Genomic DNA, 16,250 nt, shown 5'->3' on the forward strand with positions numbered 1-16,250 from the left:
CAAGCCAGCCCATTCAGTTAGATGGTCTTTAGAAGGCCAAACACTGTTCATGTGAACAGTGTCAGAGCCCAATATTTGGCCTATCGATAATTTTCCATAGAGGATTTGTCAGCCCAAGATCATATTACATGAAGATTTTATTCTTGGGAGATTTAAGACATTAGTTTAGTTTCTATTTTAGTTCTTCATACATGTGGCTGAAATATAAAGCTTAGTAGTTTCTATATTTATAAGATTCTATTGTCACTAGTTACTAGGATATTAGTTTCTATTTTTAGTCTAGTAAGTTTCTATTTCTTGTAAAGCTTTAGCCAAGCTATAAATAAGCCCTTGCAAAAAAAGGATGAATTGAAGCTTTAGCATTGGGCGTTTGCAGCCCTCCTTCTCTCTCTCTCCTCTTCTCTTCTTCTTATGAGTGTTCTTCTCCTTCTTCCCCTTCTTCAAGACTGATTCTTTTGAGATTTCCCCTTCTTCACTATCGTCTTTAGCTGTGTTTCTTCTCTATTCCGTCCCTCATTAATGTGTGCTGTCACAGGCTGCCAAACAAAGGTCTATGGCAAGCTTGCAAACCTTGTGTTAAGACAAAATCAATGGCTTAAACTCTCTACTTAAAGAGAAGTCTAGGAATATTCTGGAACCTCTAGAAGCAAGGAGGGTTAAAGAAGGTTTTAGAGAAGTTTCTAAAGAAACCTGTAAATTGCTAGAATCCTCCACAAAGGTGGGAAAATTCTAGTCTCATTAATAATAGAAATTTCTTCAGCTTGATGGAAGACATCAACATAGATCTAACCATTCATTGTAGGTTGAAGTGCCTATTTTAAAGTGGCCTCATTTGGCTAAGGCACCAAGCAAGTGAGTTCTCAAGCATTGGTATTCAAGTTTTCTTAGTGGAATACTAGACTCATTCTTCCAAACCCTTTTGCAATCTTCCTGACATCACCGCCAAGTCCCTTAGAGGTGTTGGATGCTGACTTAGTACGAGCAAAAAGCTAAGTGTAGGCACGGCTGGTTTAGTAAAAGACTAAGGCCATGACAAAATGTTGTTCAAAGCAAGTAATGGGGGACAGAATAGATTAGAAAGAAGGATAAAGAAGTAAAGGGGAAAAAGGGAGAATCTTAGAAGAATTAGTCTTGAAGAAGGGGAAGAGGGAGAAAAAATTCGTAAGAAGAAGAAGAGGAGGTGGAGGCTGCTGCAAATGCACAAAGCTAAAGCTTCAATTCATATATTTTCATTCCATCCTCAATAAGCTGATTATAAGTGTTTAAATAACAAAACAAACATACTTGATACGAAAACAACTATAATAGGACTCTTGGTAATTTAAAACTAACTAAATTTTTTCCTAGATATCCTACCCAAATAAAAACTTTGATTACATGATTATCCCAATAATAAATAACAAAATTTTAAATTATCTCTAGAACTCCCACAAAAACAGTTCCTATTTTATCTCCTTGCAAGCTGGAGTTTGGGCCCACCAAATTTGAATCTATTTCCATGCAAGCTGGACTTGGGGCCCACCAAATATGAAATTATCATCTAGTTACTGTTCATACTACTGTAGCGTGAACAGTAACTTCTGGTTGTGCTGCATCAGCAAGGTTCAAAAACAAGGATTTTAGTTTCAGTTCAGCCTGGCCAAAATCCAGAACTTCTGCCAAAATGACTGTTATAGTGCATTTTTGCCCAATATGCATTGGTTGGCCATTTGGTGGCTGGGGGTGGGGGGGACTGTGCAGGTGTGATGCCTAGCAACCATTTTTCTTGGATGAATGACGCACACTTTATGCTCTAATACTTCATCAGAACTTTATTTTATCTCATATAAACATGTGTAAACTGTTATATTGCAAGAAAAAATCAGACTGCTAGTTTGGATTTGCACCATTAGTTGTCAGTGTAATACCAACCGTATTGTATAATTTTGGGAATATTGCCTATTCTACATATTGTTTTAGTACTAGAAGGCAGAAAAGGAAACTGAAACAAGTAAATGATGCACCATAATTCCATGGATGCAGCGACAACAACTCAGCCTTACCCCCACTTAATGGGGTCACCTACATGGATTCCTTCCCTCTAGCCAGCTTTTTTTGAAGTCATACCCTTTTTTTTTTAGGTACAATATTTGAGGTCATACTTGATACAGTGCCCAAGCTGTGCATGTCTTTCCAGACCACTTATCCTCAGATCGTTTTTGGCCTGCCCCTGGGTTCTTTAGTTACTTCAGTCTGGTTGAATCACCCCTCTATGGTGGAGCGTCCAAAGGCCTTCATTGAACATTCATCTAATATTGTTGCAGATTTGCAGTATGATATATGTGATAGTAACTAGACTTTAATATGACCTTGCTATATACTTTGTGGCTTGGTCAGATTCTCCTGCTTCCTTTTTGAGTTATGTTGCCTCTGTTGAGAGGCTTTTAAGAGTCCTTGCACTTCTCATTTGACATAGCTTTCTTTTTCATGGGTGAGAACTTGAAATAGTTTTTTGTATGATAATTTCAGTGAACATGCTGAAAAATTTGGCTATGGAGTGGTGGATCGTTTTGTCGGGCATGGTGTTGGAACTGTATTTCACTCTGAACCAATTATATTGCATCACCGTAAGTGACCTTTTAAATTTCAATTCTTTTACATTAGTGAACCCTACTGTCTTTTCTGAAAATTGAGTTTTCTATTGTTTTGAAATCTTTGAGATAGAATTACATAAAAATAAGTATCTCCTATCACATACAATTTAAGATAGAGCAAAGATATTGACATGTAAGAAAAGAAGTATTGGGTGCAAATGACTGTAAATGCATACTTATGCATGTATTTTAATTATTTTTAACAAATTTTGTATTATTCTGAGATAAATAAACAGGAGTAAATACTATGGTGTGGAAACAGATTTTATTAAACACCTACGAATATTGTTTCTACTTCTAGAAGCAAGTTTTATCAAATAGGTAAAAGATGTTTCCCCTTCTAGAAACACTCATAACTGTGTCTGGTGTTTCTCGAAGCAAAAACACTTGGTGAGTTATCAAACGGGTCCTTAGTTTTTTTTGGTTACAATGCAGTGTTTAATTACTTGCCACTGGGATTCTTTAATTGTAAAATACTAGTTCTATCCCAAAGACATTACCCAGAAGAAGGAAAATATACATCAGTTGATGGGACTGCTGAGTGCGGCAAGTCTAGATTCTTTGCTTGCAAAAATGATTTGTTCAATTCTTGATCGTTAAATTTCTATTCTTCTATAACCAGTGAGTGAGTCAGGTATTATAAACCAAAAGTAACTCTCTAATCAATCAGCCTTCGACCATGGGAACCGTATCTGTAGTGGTTGGAAGGATCTTCACCAGGTGGAATTTATTTAAAGAAAAGTAGGTTATTGAGTTGTCATCCAATGGTAAGCAAAGGTGCATGTTTTTCTTCAAGCAAGTGGCTTTATTTTATAGCCTTACAAGGGTGTACTCATGCTAGGATTCAAAATTAGAAGGTAATTCAAACTTGGACTTTGACTAGACCTGGGACTCTTATTCCAACAAGGACTCTTTCGTTAACTCCTTGTAGGATAATCCATTGGAAAACAAGGGTAGATCTAGACTACTAAAAATTGGACTGTAACTAAGGGAATCCCTCTTTAATTGGGACTCCTAACCTAACTGGACTCTTTAGTAACTTGGCCAAAACAAAAACAAGGTGGCAATCCTACTAATCTAATGGGCCAAAAACCCTAATTTGACTCAATTAAAACAATGCAAAATTACCAAAATACCCCTAATTTTGTATATGGCCATAGGGTGTTGGGCTATCACCCTAGGCCCTTTTTGGCCCCTATATGGCCCTGAATCTAGTTTAAATCAAGGGGAGACCTACTGAGAAGCAGCTAGGAGGGCTGTTGGTGGAAGATGCAAGCCAAGGGAAGAGAGGCTCGGCTTTGGGTGGTTTAGTCACATAAATCAAGAAAGGGAGAAGGTGAGCTGCATATATGGTTTCAGATCAAAATTTCTAGTGGTATCCTGTTAGTATGATGAATATGACTTGTCTCTAGTGGCGCACATGACAGCTTTATTAACTATGGAGGAGAACAATCTCGAATTTGTACAAGACTAAAAGACCCCTGTGACGATTCTACCCATGTAACATATTTCAACATTATTAACAAAAACAGCTTAGGTTCTCTTTTGGCATAATTTATATTTATGATTATGATCAATTATGATAATAAGTTATGAGTTATAAATAATTTTTGTTTGGTTATGACTAGACATAAAGAATTTTATATAACAAGAAACAGGTTAGGTACCATCGGGTAAATAACGTATTATGTATTCATCACTTTGGTTTTGAGTTAGTTTTTGTTTCCTTGTAAAATATATATTGGCTTTAGTTTTGCTATTGGCTCGCTTTATTGGTTTCGGCTAGTTTTGATATTCTTTAATTATTGCTAAAGGGGAGATGTGAGCAATGTGGAGGTTGGAGAGAGAAAAATAAGGTTTTGCTCCAATTTTTGGTAGTCTTACCCTTTTACCCAACTTAACTAGTAATTCTACACATGTTCATTAATGTTACCTGCATACACAAAAATTAACAATTTATGGTGATAAATCATAAATAGATTATCATAAATAGCTCTTGATCTATTTATGAATTTATGTTTAAATTGATTCATTTTAATAAGAATAGGGGTTATAAATCATACCAGATGCATCTATTTATGTTTATACATCAAATATTCATAAATTTAAACTGTTCCCTAGGGAACCTTAGGTGTTTGTTTGTTTAACCAAAATGATAGCATGCTACTTATGCAAAACATGCTGGAAATTTGGCTCTGAATTTTATCTACATTTGGTGCTAGATTATCTATTGGTTAGTATATAGTATGCAACTTGGATCTTTTAGTCATGGTATTCATGTTATATGATATTTCTTCTTGTTTAACAGGCAACAACCGACCTGGTACTATGGTTGAGGGTCAAACATTTACCATTGGTGAGGACATGATTTTACTTCAGAAATATTTTTTTCGTATTACTTTGGCACCATTTATCCTTCAGAATAACAACGACAAATGTTTTTACTTTTGGTTTGATCTAGAAAATAAGTGTTGATCTATGGAATAGGCTTATGACATTATGGTCACAAAACAACAAATCTGTATCATCCCAAAGGAGGGAAACTGCAGTCTAAACAAAAAATGAAAAAAAAAAAAAAAAAAAAAAGAGGTGAGAAAAGGAAATTGGATTACAACAAATGGAAGATGGAAAATAGGATGAAGATTAAAGTGAAAAAGAAAAGGGCATGATATGATCATGGGCCCTCTTTTTTTGTAGTGAGCTGGAGATATTCCAGGATAGGATAAAAGGGAAGAAATATACCCCTAGGACAAGGTGACCATTTTACTGATGTTACAACAGATAGAAATGTGGAATTCCGAAGAGAGGTAGAAAAGGTGTGGAGAAGAGAGTTTGGACTTCCCCACTACAGTACACTTACACATTGATTACTTGGATATAAGTACCTATAATTGTTAAAAGTGAGCAAAAAGAAAGGGGGCGGGAGGAAGTAAAGGATCAAATGTATAACTAGTACTGTGAAAACTGGATGATAATGTTGCCCCTCTCATTGTCATGGTGTGAACCAAGGCATGAGTTTGTCATGAAGTTGTTTCTGCATATATGTCAGCTTCTTCAAGCTCATTTTTTATATCCGTACACTGAACCTTAGTTGAAGTTGTGTAAACATGAGGCTGTAACCTTTTGAGTTAAATTTTGAATGTAAATCGAAATAAGAAGAAAAAGATACAAAACACAGTCCACTCAGACAGTGTCATAGCCCATATTTGCCTTGTATAGGGATGCTTTTAGAAGATCTTGTGGGCCCACTAAGTGAAGAATCTTCATTCTTAATGCTGCTAAAGTTTAGTTTCTATTTTTTGTATTCAGAAAGTAGGCCTAAGTTTTCAGTTCATTAAGTTTCCAATTTCATTCTTTTACTGTTTTTATTTTGTTCTCTAAGAGTTTCTCCTTTTGATGTACTAGACTCTATAGATTTTATAAATTAGTAGTTTTCATTTGAGATTTATTTGGTTTCTTAATTAGATTGGGGCTCAGTTTCCTTGTAATTGGGTTATTATAAAGAAGAGTATAATTGCAGCTTCATAGTTTGAGCTGTGAAAAAGCTCTGCTTGTGGCTTCTTACGATTGTAGCTGCTAAATCAGCATTAAGCATCATACTGTGGGAAGGTATGCTATTTGGTTGTAGGTGTAGGGTAGTTACTGAACCATGTTCCATATCCTCCTTTATTTATTTTTTTTGGGTGGGGAAGAGGAGAGATATAATGTATATGTAGGAGTGCTTTTCTGCAGGATGGGGATACTACATCTCGTAGACCTGGTCATGTTGAGTGGTTGCAAGACAAGGTGTCCAAATGACTATGTTATTGTGTGATTGTGGACAATCTGCTTGAGTGGTTATAAGATTGAGAAACAACAGAATCATCAGCTGAGATTTATGAGATTTGAGTAATCAGTTTTTGGGTTCACTGATTCTCCCCTCTTCTCAGTGACTATCACACTTCAAAAGTTCAATGAGGAAAAAATTTCATGACACGAGTGTGTAGGTCATTAAGCTTCTAAGTTGTGTTACTATTTTCCTTTCGTTGGTCTGGAAAAAGGCATTCCAGATGACGCATGAAGATGAACTCTCCCCCCCTTCGTGTGAACGTATTTATGAAGAAGACCAGAAAGAGAATTCTTCTACCAATTGGGATTGGACTACTTTACATTTTAGTTGCTCTTGTTTTTACTCAGAAACCTGAAAACATAATCATTCCAGCTGTTGAAATGCTGAGGATCTTTAGCTGTAGACCCTGCCCCATTTTCCCACTCCCTTCTTAATAGTGCTTTCTCACTTTACTACCTGGATGTAAGTAAGAATGCTTGTAATTGAGGGAAGAAAAGGAACACCTCAAAGATGGAACTGCAGAGTCAGACGAAATTACTTAATCTGGTTATCTGAGCTACATATGTCTGGGATGCTTGCCTTGTCTGTCTTAGTCACAGATTTATTTTGTATTTCCACCTAGTTTCCAGCATTTAAGTGTTTTTATAAGTAGGTTGTTACATAGCATTTTTCCCCCCTCTCTCCTTCAATCGAAGTCAGTAAACCAAGCAAAACTTATAAAACATTCTGAAATTTTGTTCACTTTCTAATTCTCATGAATTTCTGTTAGCTTTCAATGGAAGTATGTTACACTCAGTTCTTTTCTTTTCTTGTGCTAATATTATTCCAAGTCGTCTCTGGATCCTTCCAAGACTCACTTTGATTTCACACTTCTATTAGAGCCTATCCTTACAATGGGAACCATCGAGTGTATAACATGGGATGACAATTGGACAACTCTTACAGCTGATGGCAGCCCTGCAGCACAATTTGAGCATAGTATTTTGATCACCAGAACTGGAGCTGAAATCTTGACAAAGTGTTAACTGTTGAACTATCATCTAAAGTATTGAACTGTTACGCTATCGATCATTCTTTAATGTTGTAAATGTAATTCAGAATTGTTTTTGATAGTATGCTTTGTCCCTCTCATCAACAATATTCTTCTTATGGGTTGTGTTTAGTTACCTGCTTATTCATTTGTATATGTCTTTCTCTGCCTTGGACCTTACTTTCATCCATAATTAAGGCCCCGACTGTTATGGATATTGATTGTGCTTGAGAGAAATCATTGATTTCCTTTCCCACACAATCAGATTACATTTGGGCCCATTTGTTTTCTGGAATAAAGGTGGGGTGGGAAAAAAATTTGGGGGGGAGGAGTTTGAAAAAATAATTTTTTTTTATGAAATCTCAAAAATGTAGTTTGTTTGGTTCATGGGGTGGGAAAGCTGGTAGATAAGTTTCCTTAATTTAAGGAAGTTAATTAAGGAAATTTGTTTAGTGAGGTGGCATTTTAATTTTTCAACCTTATGCCTTTTCAAAATTCTACCTTTTTAATTCCATAAAAAAAGTAGAATTTTGTGTGAAAAATGGTGGAAAATGGTTACCAAAAAAAAAAGAAAAATGGTGGAAAACAACAATGTGGAACCAAATTTAATATTTTTTTTCACAAAATCTCTTCATTTCCTTTCATTTCTCCTCACCCCATTACATATGAGGTCTACATGTTTTTTCTTTCATCTTTTTTTCACACTCCACACATTTGCAAACAAACGTAGTCGTGTTTCAGATGTCCAAGGACGTAATTTTGCATTCGAAAACATCCAAAAGAGTAGTGAGACCTGTAATCTTATTGTTTGGGTACTGCATCTTGTATTTCATCTGTTGCACAAGTGGGCTGACTGTGAAGAGTCTAGATCACCTCTCCGTCAGGGAGGAGAACAGTGTACTCCCCTTACACTTTAGCATTGCACATATGATGGAGCCCACTTGTAAATATTGAAAAGAAAATCAAAAATAAAAATTTCAATAGATCCCATGAGGGTTTTCCCCCCTGTGTGGTTCAAAAGTGTCGGGAGCACATTATTTCCCTTGACTTTGAAGGGCTGTTATGAGGCTGTGGGGCTTGAACCCGAAGGTTTAGCCCATGTGTGCCCATCTGTTATATTGTTATTGAAAGTCTTGACAAATAGGTGGGTCAATGTTGGGGCTTTGCATGAGGAGTCTGAATCATCTCTCCATCAGGAGAACATTTTTGTATAGTAGAGACTGGAGCCATATGAGCTCCCCGGCTGGGAGGTGACTTAGACTCTTTGCACAAGTGGCTGACTCTGAAGGGACTACACAGAGGTTGCAGATGAAGTAATTAATCTGAGACGCAGGAAAATAGATTACACTATTGATGGTGAAGTTGACAATCTTGCCGAAGAGACTCCTTGAATGGATTGTTTGTTTTTTTCCATAAAATTCAGAAGCATTCCCCTTTCAGATTTGAACTCTTCGCAAAATTCTAAGTTTGTAACTTGTAAGTTGTAACCCACAAAGAATCCGGACATGTTGTCAATGCTTTCAAAGTAGACATTAGAATGGAAAACCACAGTGGAAAGACAACTTCATCTCTGTCACTTTTGTGGTTAGCATGGGAGCCCATTCTCTTTCTTACATCATTGAATTGTATTATTTGTGCTATTACCCCAAAAAAAACATTTTATTATTTGTGTACCCAAAAAATAAATTTTATTATTTGTAATAAATTTGTCAACCGTATACGGTAACGGTATACCTCAGATAAATATTAGAAATCTGAAAATGTTTGGTCACAGTGTCACACCCGACCCATACAGAGAACAGTAGTAGCCCCTCATAACTCCAAAAGTTGGATGAGTAAGCTCTTTGATATGATAAGCTTTATTTATTTGTCTCCACAGGAAATTAGTAAAGAAAGGCAAGACCGCAAGAACCCTCTTTCAAGTTTTAACTCTCGGGTTTCAGACTGGTCTCCCTGTCATTGTCATTCGTTTATTAAAATTGTTGAAACAGATTAGACATAGCAAGTTAGCCTGGTCTCCCTCTCTTCTCTCATACTTTCTCATCTTCTGTCTCTGTTCCACGCTGATTCTGATAAAAAGATGTAATGTAACAGTTCATAAAACTAGTAAGGATCCTCCCCCAATCGTGAAATGGAATCTGGAAAGCAATCATGGATTTCAAACCTATAATAATATTATTTTATTCAGCAAAAATTGAAGGACAGATTTTTCTTTAAATAAAATAAAAAAAAAAAATCAGAACAGCAAGAAGAACAAGGGACTAGAGTAGTGAAGATATGGATTGGAAAGTTGCAGTAACGATTTACTACTACTCATGGTGACGATATTGCTGGTGCTGAAGTGATGATGAAGAATTCACAGCACCCATTTTCTGTTCTATGAGTTTGGCAAGCTTAACATGCTTATGTGACCACATCTCCACCATTTTAGCTTCTTTAGCCTCTGCATCCCTGTAAATAGCATCAAGTTGTTCCCTGCAATCTCTCTCAATTTGATCAAGAAAAAGCATCTCCTCTTCTCTCAAGCATCTGATCTTAGCCTCTACCTCTTCCATCTTTTCCCTCTTCTTCCTGTTCTTCTCCGATTCCAACTGCTGCTCCAACCGATTCAACCTCCATGTCGCTTCCTTCTTATGTTGCAACCAACCCTGCCTCCCTTCCTCAAGCTCCTTACAGTACTGAAGTAACGTACTCAACTGATGAACCGGGAGGTGTCGCGGCTCATTCAGTCCAATTTCCGGCGGAATTTGGTCGATCTTGGTTAGGTCCGTTGGAGAAAGCGACAGACTCACAGATGGCGAAGCCGTCGCGGAAGAGGAAGAAGACAAAGACGAAGAAGTGGACGAGTTAACAGTCATCCAGGGGAGGAGCATCGACGGCGATGAAGTGGTGGTGGTGGCGGCGCCACCGCCGCAGAGTGTGAGCATGGGAGGAGCGTCAGAGAGGGAGAGGTTAGGCATTAGCAGAGAAGGTAGAAGCTGCAACTTGGGCTGAACGTATTTCTCTGCAAAAGTCTCTAAGATGTGATCGTATTTACCCTGTTCAGGTGAAGCAGAGAGAAGGGTAGTTGTTGGTGAAATCGTTAATGGAGCCGAAGGGGTTAGGATTGAAGACGAATTTGAAGAGGAATCAAGACTGAAGAGACGCTGTTGTTGGGTTTTGTTGCCCCGTTTGATCTGTTTCTCTTTGAAAACCTCCCACCACTTACCAAGTCGCTTAGCAGTGCGGCCAGGAACTTCCGCTGCAATTTTCTTCCACTTGTTGCCGTACTTAGCTTGCAGAGAGATAACGAGAGATTGCTCTTCAGGGGTTAAAGAACCCTTCTTGATTCCAGGTTTGAGGTAGTTCTTCCAGCGCTCAAGGCAGGATTTGGCGTCACGATCCAGTGGTTTGCCCATGCGTTGAGAGACGAGGTTCCATTCTTTGGGTCCATATTGCTTGACATAAGCACGGAGGAGAGCGTCTTCTTCAGGCTGCCAACGTTGCCTTTCCTTCATCTCCTGTTAACCATGTCGTCTTCTCCTCTTTCTTCTTCACGTCCACTGGTGATGAATTCTGTAGAGGGATACCCATTTAATCAAGAACCCATTGTTCGTTTTGGAATCTTGATCATCGTTGGAAGGTGAAAGACAAGAGGAGAAAGATCTCGTGCGAGGGTTTGGGACTCTGAGCTAAGGGAGTTAGAGGCTTAGAGCTATAAATGGAGGAAGGATAGAAAGAGCAGTGACAGAGGGAGGGAAAATTTGACAGAGGAAACGTCAGAAGGGTTGGAAAAGACAGGACGATGAGGGGAGAGAGAGAATAGAGAGAGAGGTGGAGCCGTGGAGGTGTAAGAACAGATTAGCCTACCCTACCGGGTGGGTAAGGTGGGGTGGCCCATGTCAATGTTCTGCTTTTTGTTTTCCTTCTCTTTACGGGTTTGTGGCAAGGGAATTATGGTGGTGGGAATTTTGTGTGAATTTACATCTTCTCTCCACCTAGCTTGTCCATATACCTGTACATCTACACTTATTTTATACCTATACATCTACATTCACGTAAATGTAGGATCCACGCATACAAGGTTCCATTCATTTCAAATGTAGATTTCACACTTATATGAGTGAGTTAAGAAGATCTGAATTTTTTGAGTCTTAGTTTTCATTTTGTTTGGGAGATTGGTAGTTTTGTATTAAGGGTGGGAAGTATTATACCTATCACAGCAACTATCAAGTCCAACTACATATACTTCTTCATTATGGGGTCTTGATCATTTCTAATAAGCAAACTTTTGATATTGAGTTTGGGTTACCTTCTTGTTGGGGGAGCGAAATATTTTTTTCACCACATAATAGAAGGCATAGGCCCTACTTTTGAACTATTTCATCAAACTTGTGAAGTGGATTCTAAGTTTAATGTATGGTAAAGAAGCATTAAAAGAGTTGTATGTGCTCCCAACAAAGTGATGATTTAGAACAGGAATTTTGGAGTGGTGGGTCAGAACTTGGCACAGAGTTTATCGTTAGCACAGAGTTTATCTAGTCAATTTTTGAGTGGATGTGTGACATGTGTCTTTATATTATATCAAAAGGTTAGAGGTTAAGTTGTAACAAGATAAAAAGAAAATTTTATTTTAGTTTAATTACAACTCTTTGATGTGACTTATAAATATGTCATACATCCACAAAAAAATGGATGGTTCATTACTTTCTATATGGTCAATTTTTTTTACTATAAATGGACTAGATAAAATTCTGACTATTTGAGGCTTTGGGTGGTGTTGGAGCTAGACTCGGTGGTTTTTGGTCATTCTGTGGGATCTACTTCATGAGGGTGTCTGCTATGAGTTGATAGGGGGAGACAGAGGACAAGAGACTTGTATATGCGAGTCCGAATCATCTCTCTGACGGATTTACAACCATAAACTATAAAGGGGGGCATGATAAGGTGATGAGATTTTTTTTAATGTTTTATTATTTTTTACTTGTGGACCCCCCCCTAAGCTTGTGGTTGTAAAGCCGTCAGGAGCATGACGGGAAGATGATCCAGAGTTTGTATATGCATGGTTGGGTCTCCTGACTAAAATGGCCTTAGGGCTTGTTTGATTACATGAGTTTAGAGATTTCAAATATCTATGGATTTAAAATCTATGGAGTCATAATTTATAAAATTAACTATTTAGTTAACCGAATATGTGGAATGAAATCTGGGGATTTATCAGTGATTTGTGAATGCAAAATGTTTAGCATTTTTATAGTAGGGATAAAATCTTTGGATTTCACCCCAAACCTATAAATCTACAGATTCTTGTTTTTTGGAAAACAAAAGAGGGGATGCGGTAGCAGCGACCTAGCCGCCCCCTGCTACACAATGTTCGGACTTTTTATCGAGTGCAATCTATGCAAGCATTAGCCCTGTGCACTACCAATGCAAGCACTGGCCCTGTCAGCGGAGCCCCACTGGAGCCTAGTATAGTCCACAGAACCGGTAGCACTCATGCCCAAGCTAAAGAGCACAAGACTGTCCAATGCAAGAAACAGAGGAGCAAAGGAGATTTGAACCTGTGATAGATTCTTGTTTTTAGTGTAAAAAGATGAATCTCTAGATTTCATGAATTTAAAGATTTTCACAACCAAACACGCCCTTAGAGAATACCATTTGAAGCTTCGGGTGGGTTGGACTCGATGGTTTTTGGTTACCCTATTGAATCTACTTCACGAGGGTGTCAAAGTCATGCGATGAGATGATGGGGAGATAAGAGGACAAGAGGCCTGTATATATGGTTGGGTCTCCCTAATGTGTCTAAAATGGCTTCAGAGAGAGGATTATAGAACCTCTTTCGTTGGCAGAATAGAATAGGGACGACTAACCACTGAGCTTCAGAAAGAGAGAAAGAGAGAAAGAGAGGAAAAGAGAGTACAGTCGCCAGTAATTTGTAGATCCCAAGAATAGATAGGATATGGAGGATTGATTGGGACTTGGGAGGCAGCGTAGATACTAAACCAATTTCGCATGGACTAAACAGCAGCGGTTATCAGTTATCACCATGAACAAGGAAATCTAAGATACCAAGAGAGGGTAGGCACTGTAGATACTCTCCCAATTCCATGAAATTCCAATAAATTCAAGTCTCTGCAGCCTTGGTGATCTCTATCCAAAACCAGATTCCCCCTTTTATGCCCAACTCGGGACTTGGGAGAAAGCAAAGGGTATTTTGGACGATTTGAATGATATTGGGAGTGAGTGGACTTCATTCCCTAAAATAAATAAAAAAAAATAACTATTTGATTGGGTTTGGATACAATTCATCCATGTTCAAATCCAATAAGCAAAACTTTTATCCGCATTCGATATAAAATCCGGCTAAAAATTTATAGAAGATATTCAAATTCAAATAAAAAAACTTTATGAAATATTCAATGACCATTCATTCCAATAAATTATTTGATTATTGATTGATGAATTTTTTTATTTTATTAATTTTTTTTTTATATAAAGGCACTTTTTATATATAGGGATAAGGATATTACATATGATGAATTTCATCTTTTGATTTCTGATTTTTCGATTTTCAGTTGTCAATCTTAGATTTCAAAATCTGGTCATCCATCTTTTTAATTACGTAAAATATTTAGAGAAAAGAAAATATTTAGCGTAAGTTCAATTTATTAGTTACGTTTAATTGTTTCAGACTTCGGTGAATGTCAAGAAATCACTAGTGAGAGTGAGACCAAGGTCTGACATGTCGGCCCGTGTCGCCGTGTCGGACCTTGGCGACTCGGGCAACATGTCGCCAAAAGTCGGCAGACTGCCGACTTTTGGTAGGGGAACCCCTGTTTCGAAGGGTATTTCAAGTCATTTTGACATAAAATTTGACGTATAACTTAATTTGAGGTCAATAAGCACATTGAGATTGTTATTTTGACCTAAAACATCACCTAACCTAAAGTTTATAATTGGCACATGTTCGGCTATATGCGGGCAAGACTGGAAGTTTGGAAAATTCATATAAACTAATGTAAATATGCAAAGAGAACACAAATACACAATTAATAAAGAGATGTACTAAAGTTTACTATTCATTATACAATTATGTTGAGTATGGCTCATGCTTCACATATTGTTGCCGACGGACACGGGGGAGCTTTTAGAGGCCCTATGTCACTTTGGCAAAAAGCAAACGAAAAATCGGCGAAAACAAACGAAAAGCTGTTATATATGGCGAATGTAGCGATATATCGCCGATTTTTCGGCTATATATCGACTTGCTGGCGATATATCGCCAATTTTTCAGCTATATATCGACTTGCTGGCGATATATCGCTGACACAGGGTGATATGTCGCCGATATATGGTAAATATCGTGTCGCTGGGGGGAGTCGTGTTGTCCCCTAGCAACATGGCGATATATCGCCGACACACTGAACCGTGAGTGAGACACCACTTAAATTTTTATTTTTTATTTTTTTGATAGAGACCATCTAAAATTTAAACATATTACATTTTCTTATTAGACGAATAATGATATTTTTTATAAGAAAATAATTTCAATTCTAACACCCTTAAACGAGTACGAGTTTATATTTAATGGTAGATTTCGACTAGCTATTTACCGGTCTAATTATGAGTATTGGCCACAATGGGCTTATTATGAGTATTGGCCACAATAGGCTTATGGGTTCACCAAAGTTGATGGCAATGATGGGCGTGGTGGTGATGAGTTTGAAAATTATCTAACTGTCGGAGGCTTGTCAAACAAGAGTCAGATGCAGACCAACTCGTCGGTCAATAGTTGTACCATCAAAGAGCTTTGTAGAGCTTAATTAAGAGATAGAATAGAAGGAAAACAATTCAGGTGGGATTGTATCTCTTACCATCGCACTTAGGTTTTTCATTCCGGTTAAGTTTCTTTATGTTCAAATATCTTTTGAGTTAGCTATTAGCTTCAATCCTGACCAAGACGAGCCCACCGAACATGATTCGACTTTGACTGGCTTATTATTATTATTTTATAAGGTGGAGGGCGGTGAGTGAAGTGGACGGATGGCTGGCATGGCTACCCATCTCTCTACAGTAAATTTGCTTTCATCGGAAGCAATAGTAGCGTGGAGAGGTTTCTAGCTGCATTCATGGGACCTTAGAAGTTAGAACCAGCGGAAATGGAAAGAAGGAATTGAAAAGGTGCCAAGGAAAGCTAGAGTTTATTGTCATTTCCTTGTCTTCCCTTCCCTGGGGATTTCCTTGGGAGTCGGGAGAAGAAACTCCAAAGTCCAAACATCATTTCTGTTTCTGTCTAGCAACGCATTCAATGGTGAGGTGACTTTACTCTTTTACTTTTTACTGCCAATATTTCAGAAAACAATCAGAACCACCGAAAAATCCCTACTACTACTTTTTTTTTCTTTCTCTCCCTCTCTTTCCATGTGTGTGGCTGCCAATAGGGCATTGGGCAGCCATGTCGAGAACATGGGCGTCAAATTGGCCCAGCGCACAGGCTTACACTGTTCACCACGGTGCTTCTGATCCCAGAGCTCAACCAGTAAAAAACCATTCTTACAAGTTACACCTCTACGTTGTAAACATTTCCAGGGATTGGGATTAGAAAATAGAAATATCTCACGTACGTACGTACGTACGTACGTCAAGAATTGGAAATGTGGGCCAGCTTTGAACTGCGTAAATGCTTGCCAAGCTGTAAGGTTCCGCACCATGCGGGGAGAGAACTCTGGCAGGAAATAATGTGATGCTGCTTTGAGAGAATGAATGGTCAAATCACGAG

At 37.9% G+C, this 16,250-nt stretch overlaps 1 protein-coding gene and 1 pseudogene across 1 annotated transcript in view; one reads left to right on the forward strand and one right to left on the reverse strand.

Moving 5' to 3' along the window:
• MAP1C (methionine aminopeptidase 1B) overlaps positions 1-7,600 on the forward strand; it is a 34,377-nt gene extending 26,777 nt beyond the window's left edge. Inside the window, exons 8-10 of the mRNA XM_089157839.1 lie at positions 2,509-2,606; positions 4,942-4,989; positions 7,342-7,600. Of these exons, the coding sequence (XP_089013965.1) occupies positions 2,509-2,606; positions 4,942-4,989; positions 7,342-7,487 (292 nt within the window). The 3' untranslated portion in view covers positions 7,488-7,600. The remainder of the gene's footprint in view (positions 1-2,508; positions 2,607-4,941; positions 4,990-7,341) is intronic.
• A 2,110-nt stretch (positions 7,601-9,710) lies between these two features.
• On the reverse strand, positions 9,711-11,498 carry LOC149012440 (transcription factor AS1 pseudogene; annotated as a pseudogene).
• Positions 11,499-16,250: the final 4,752 nt, after the last annotated feature.

The sequence above is a fragment of the Hakea prostrata genome, chromosome 6, assembly GCF_041222555.1.
Source record: "Hakea prostrata isolate BN-2017 chromosome 6, UWA_Hpros_2, whole genome shotgun sequence".
Taxonomy (NCBI): domain Eukaryota; kingdom Viridiplantae; phylum Streptophyta; class Magnoliopsida; order Proteales; family Proteaceae; genus Hakea; species Hakea prostrata.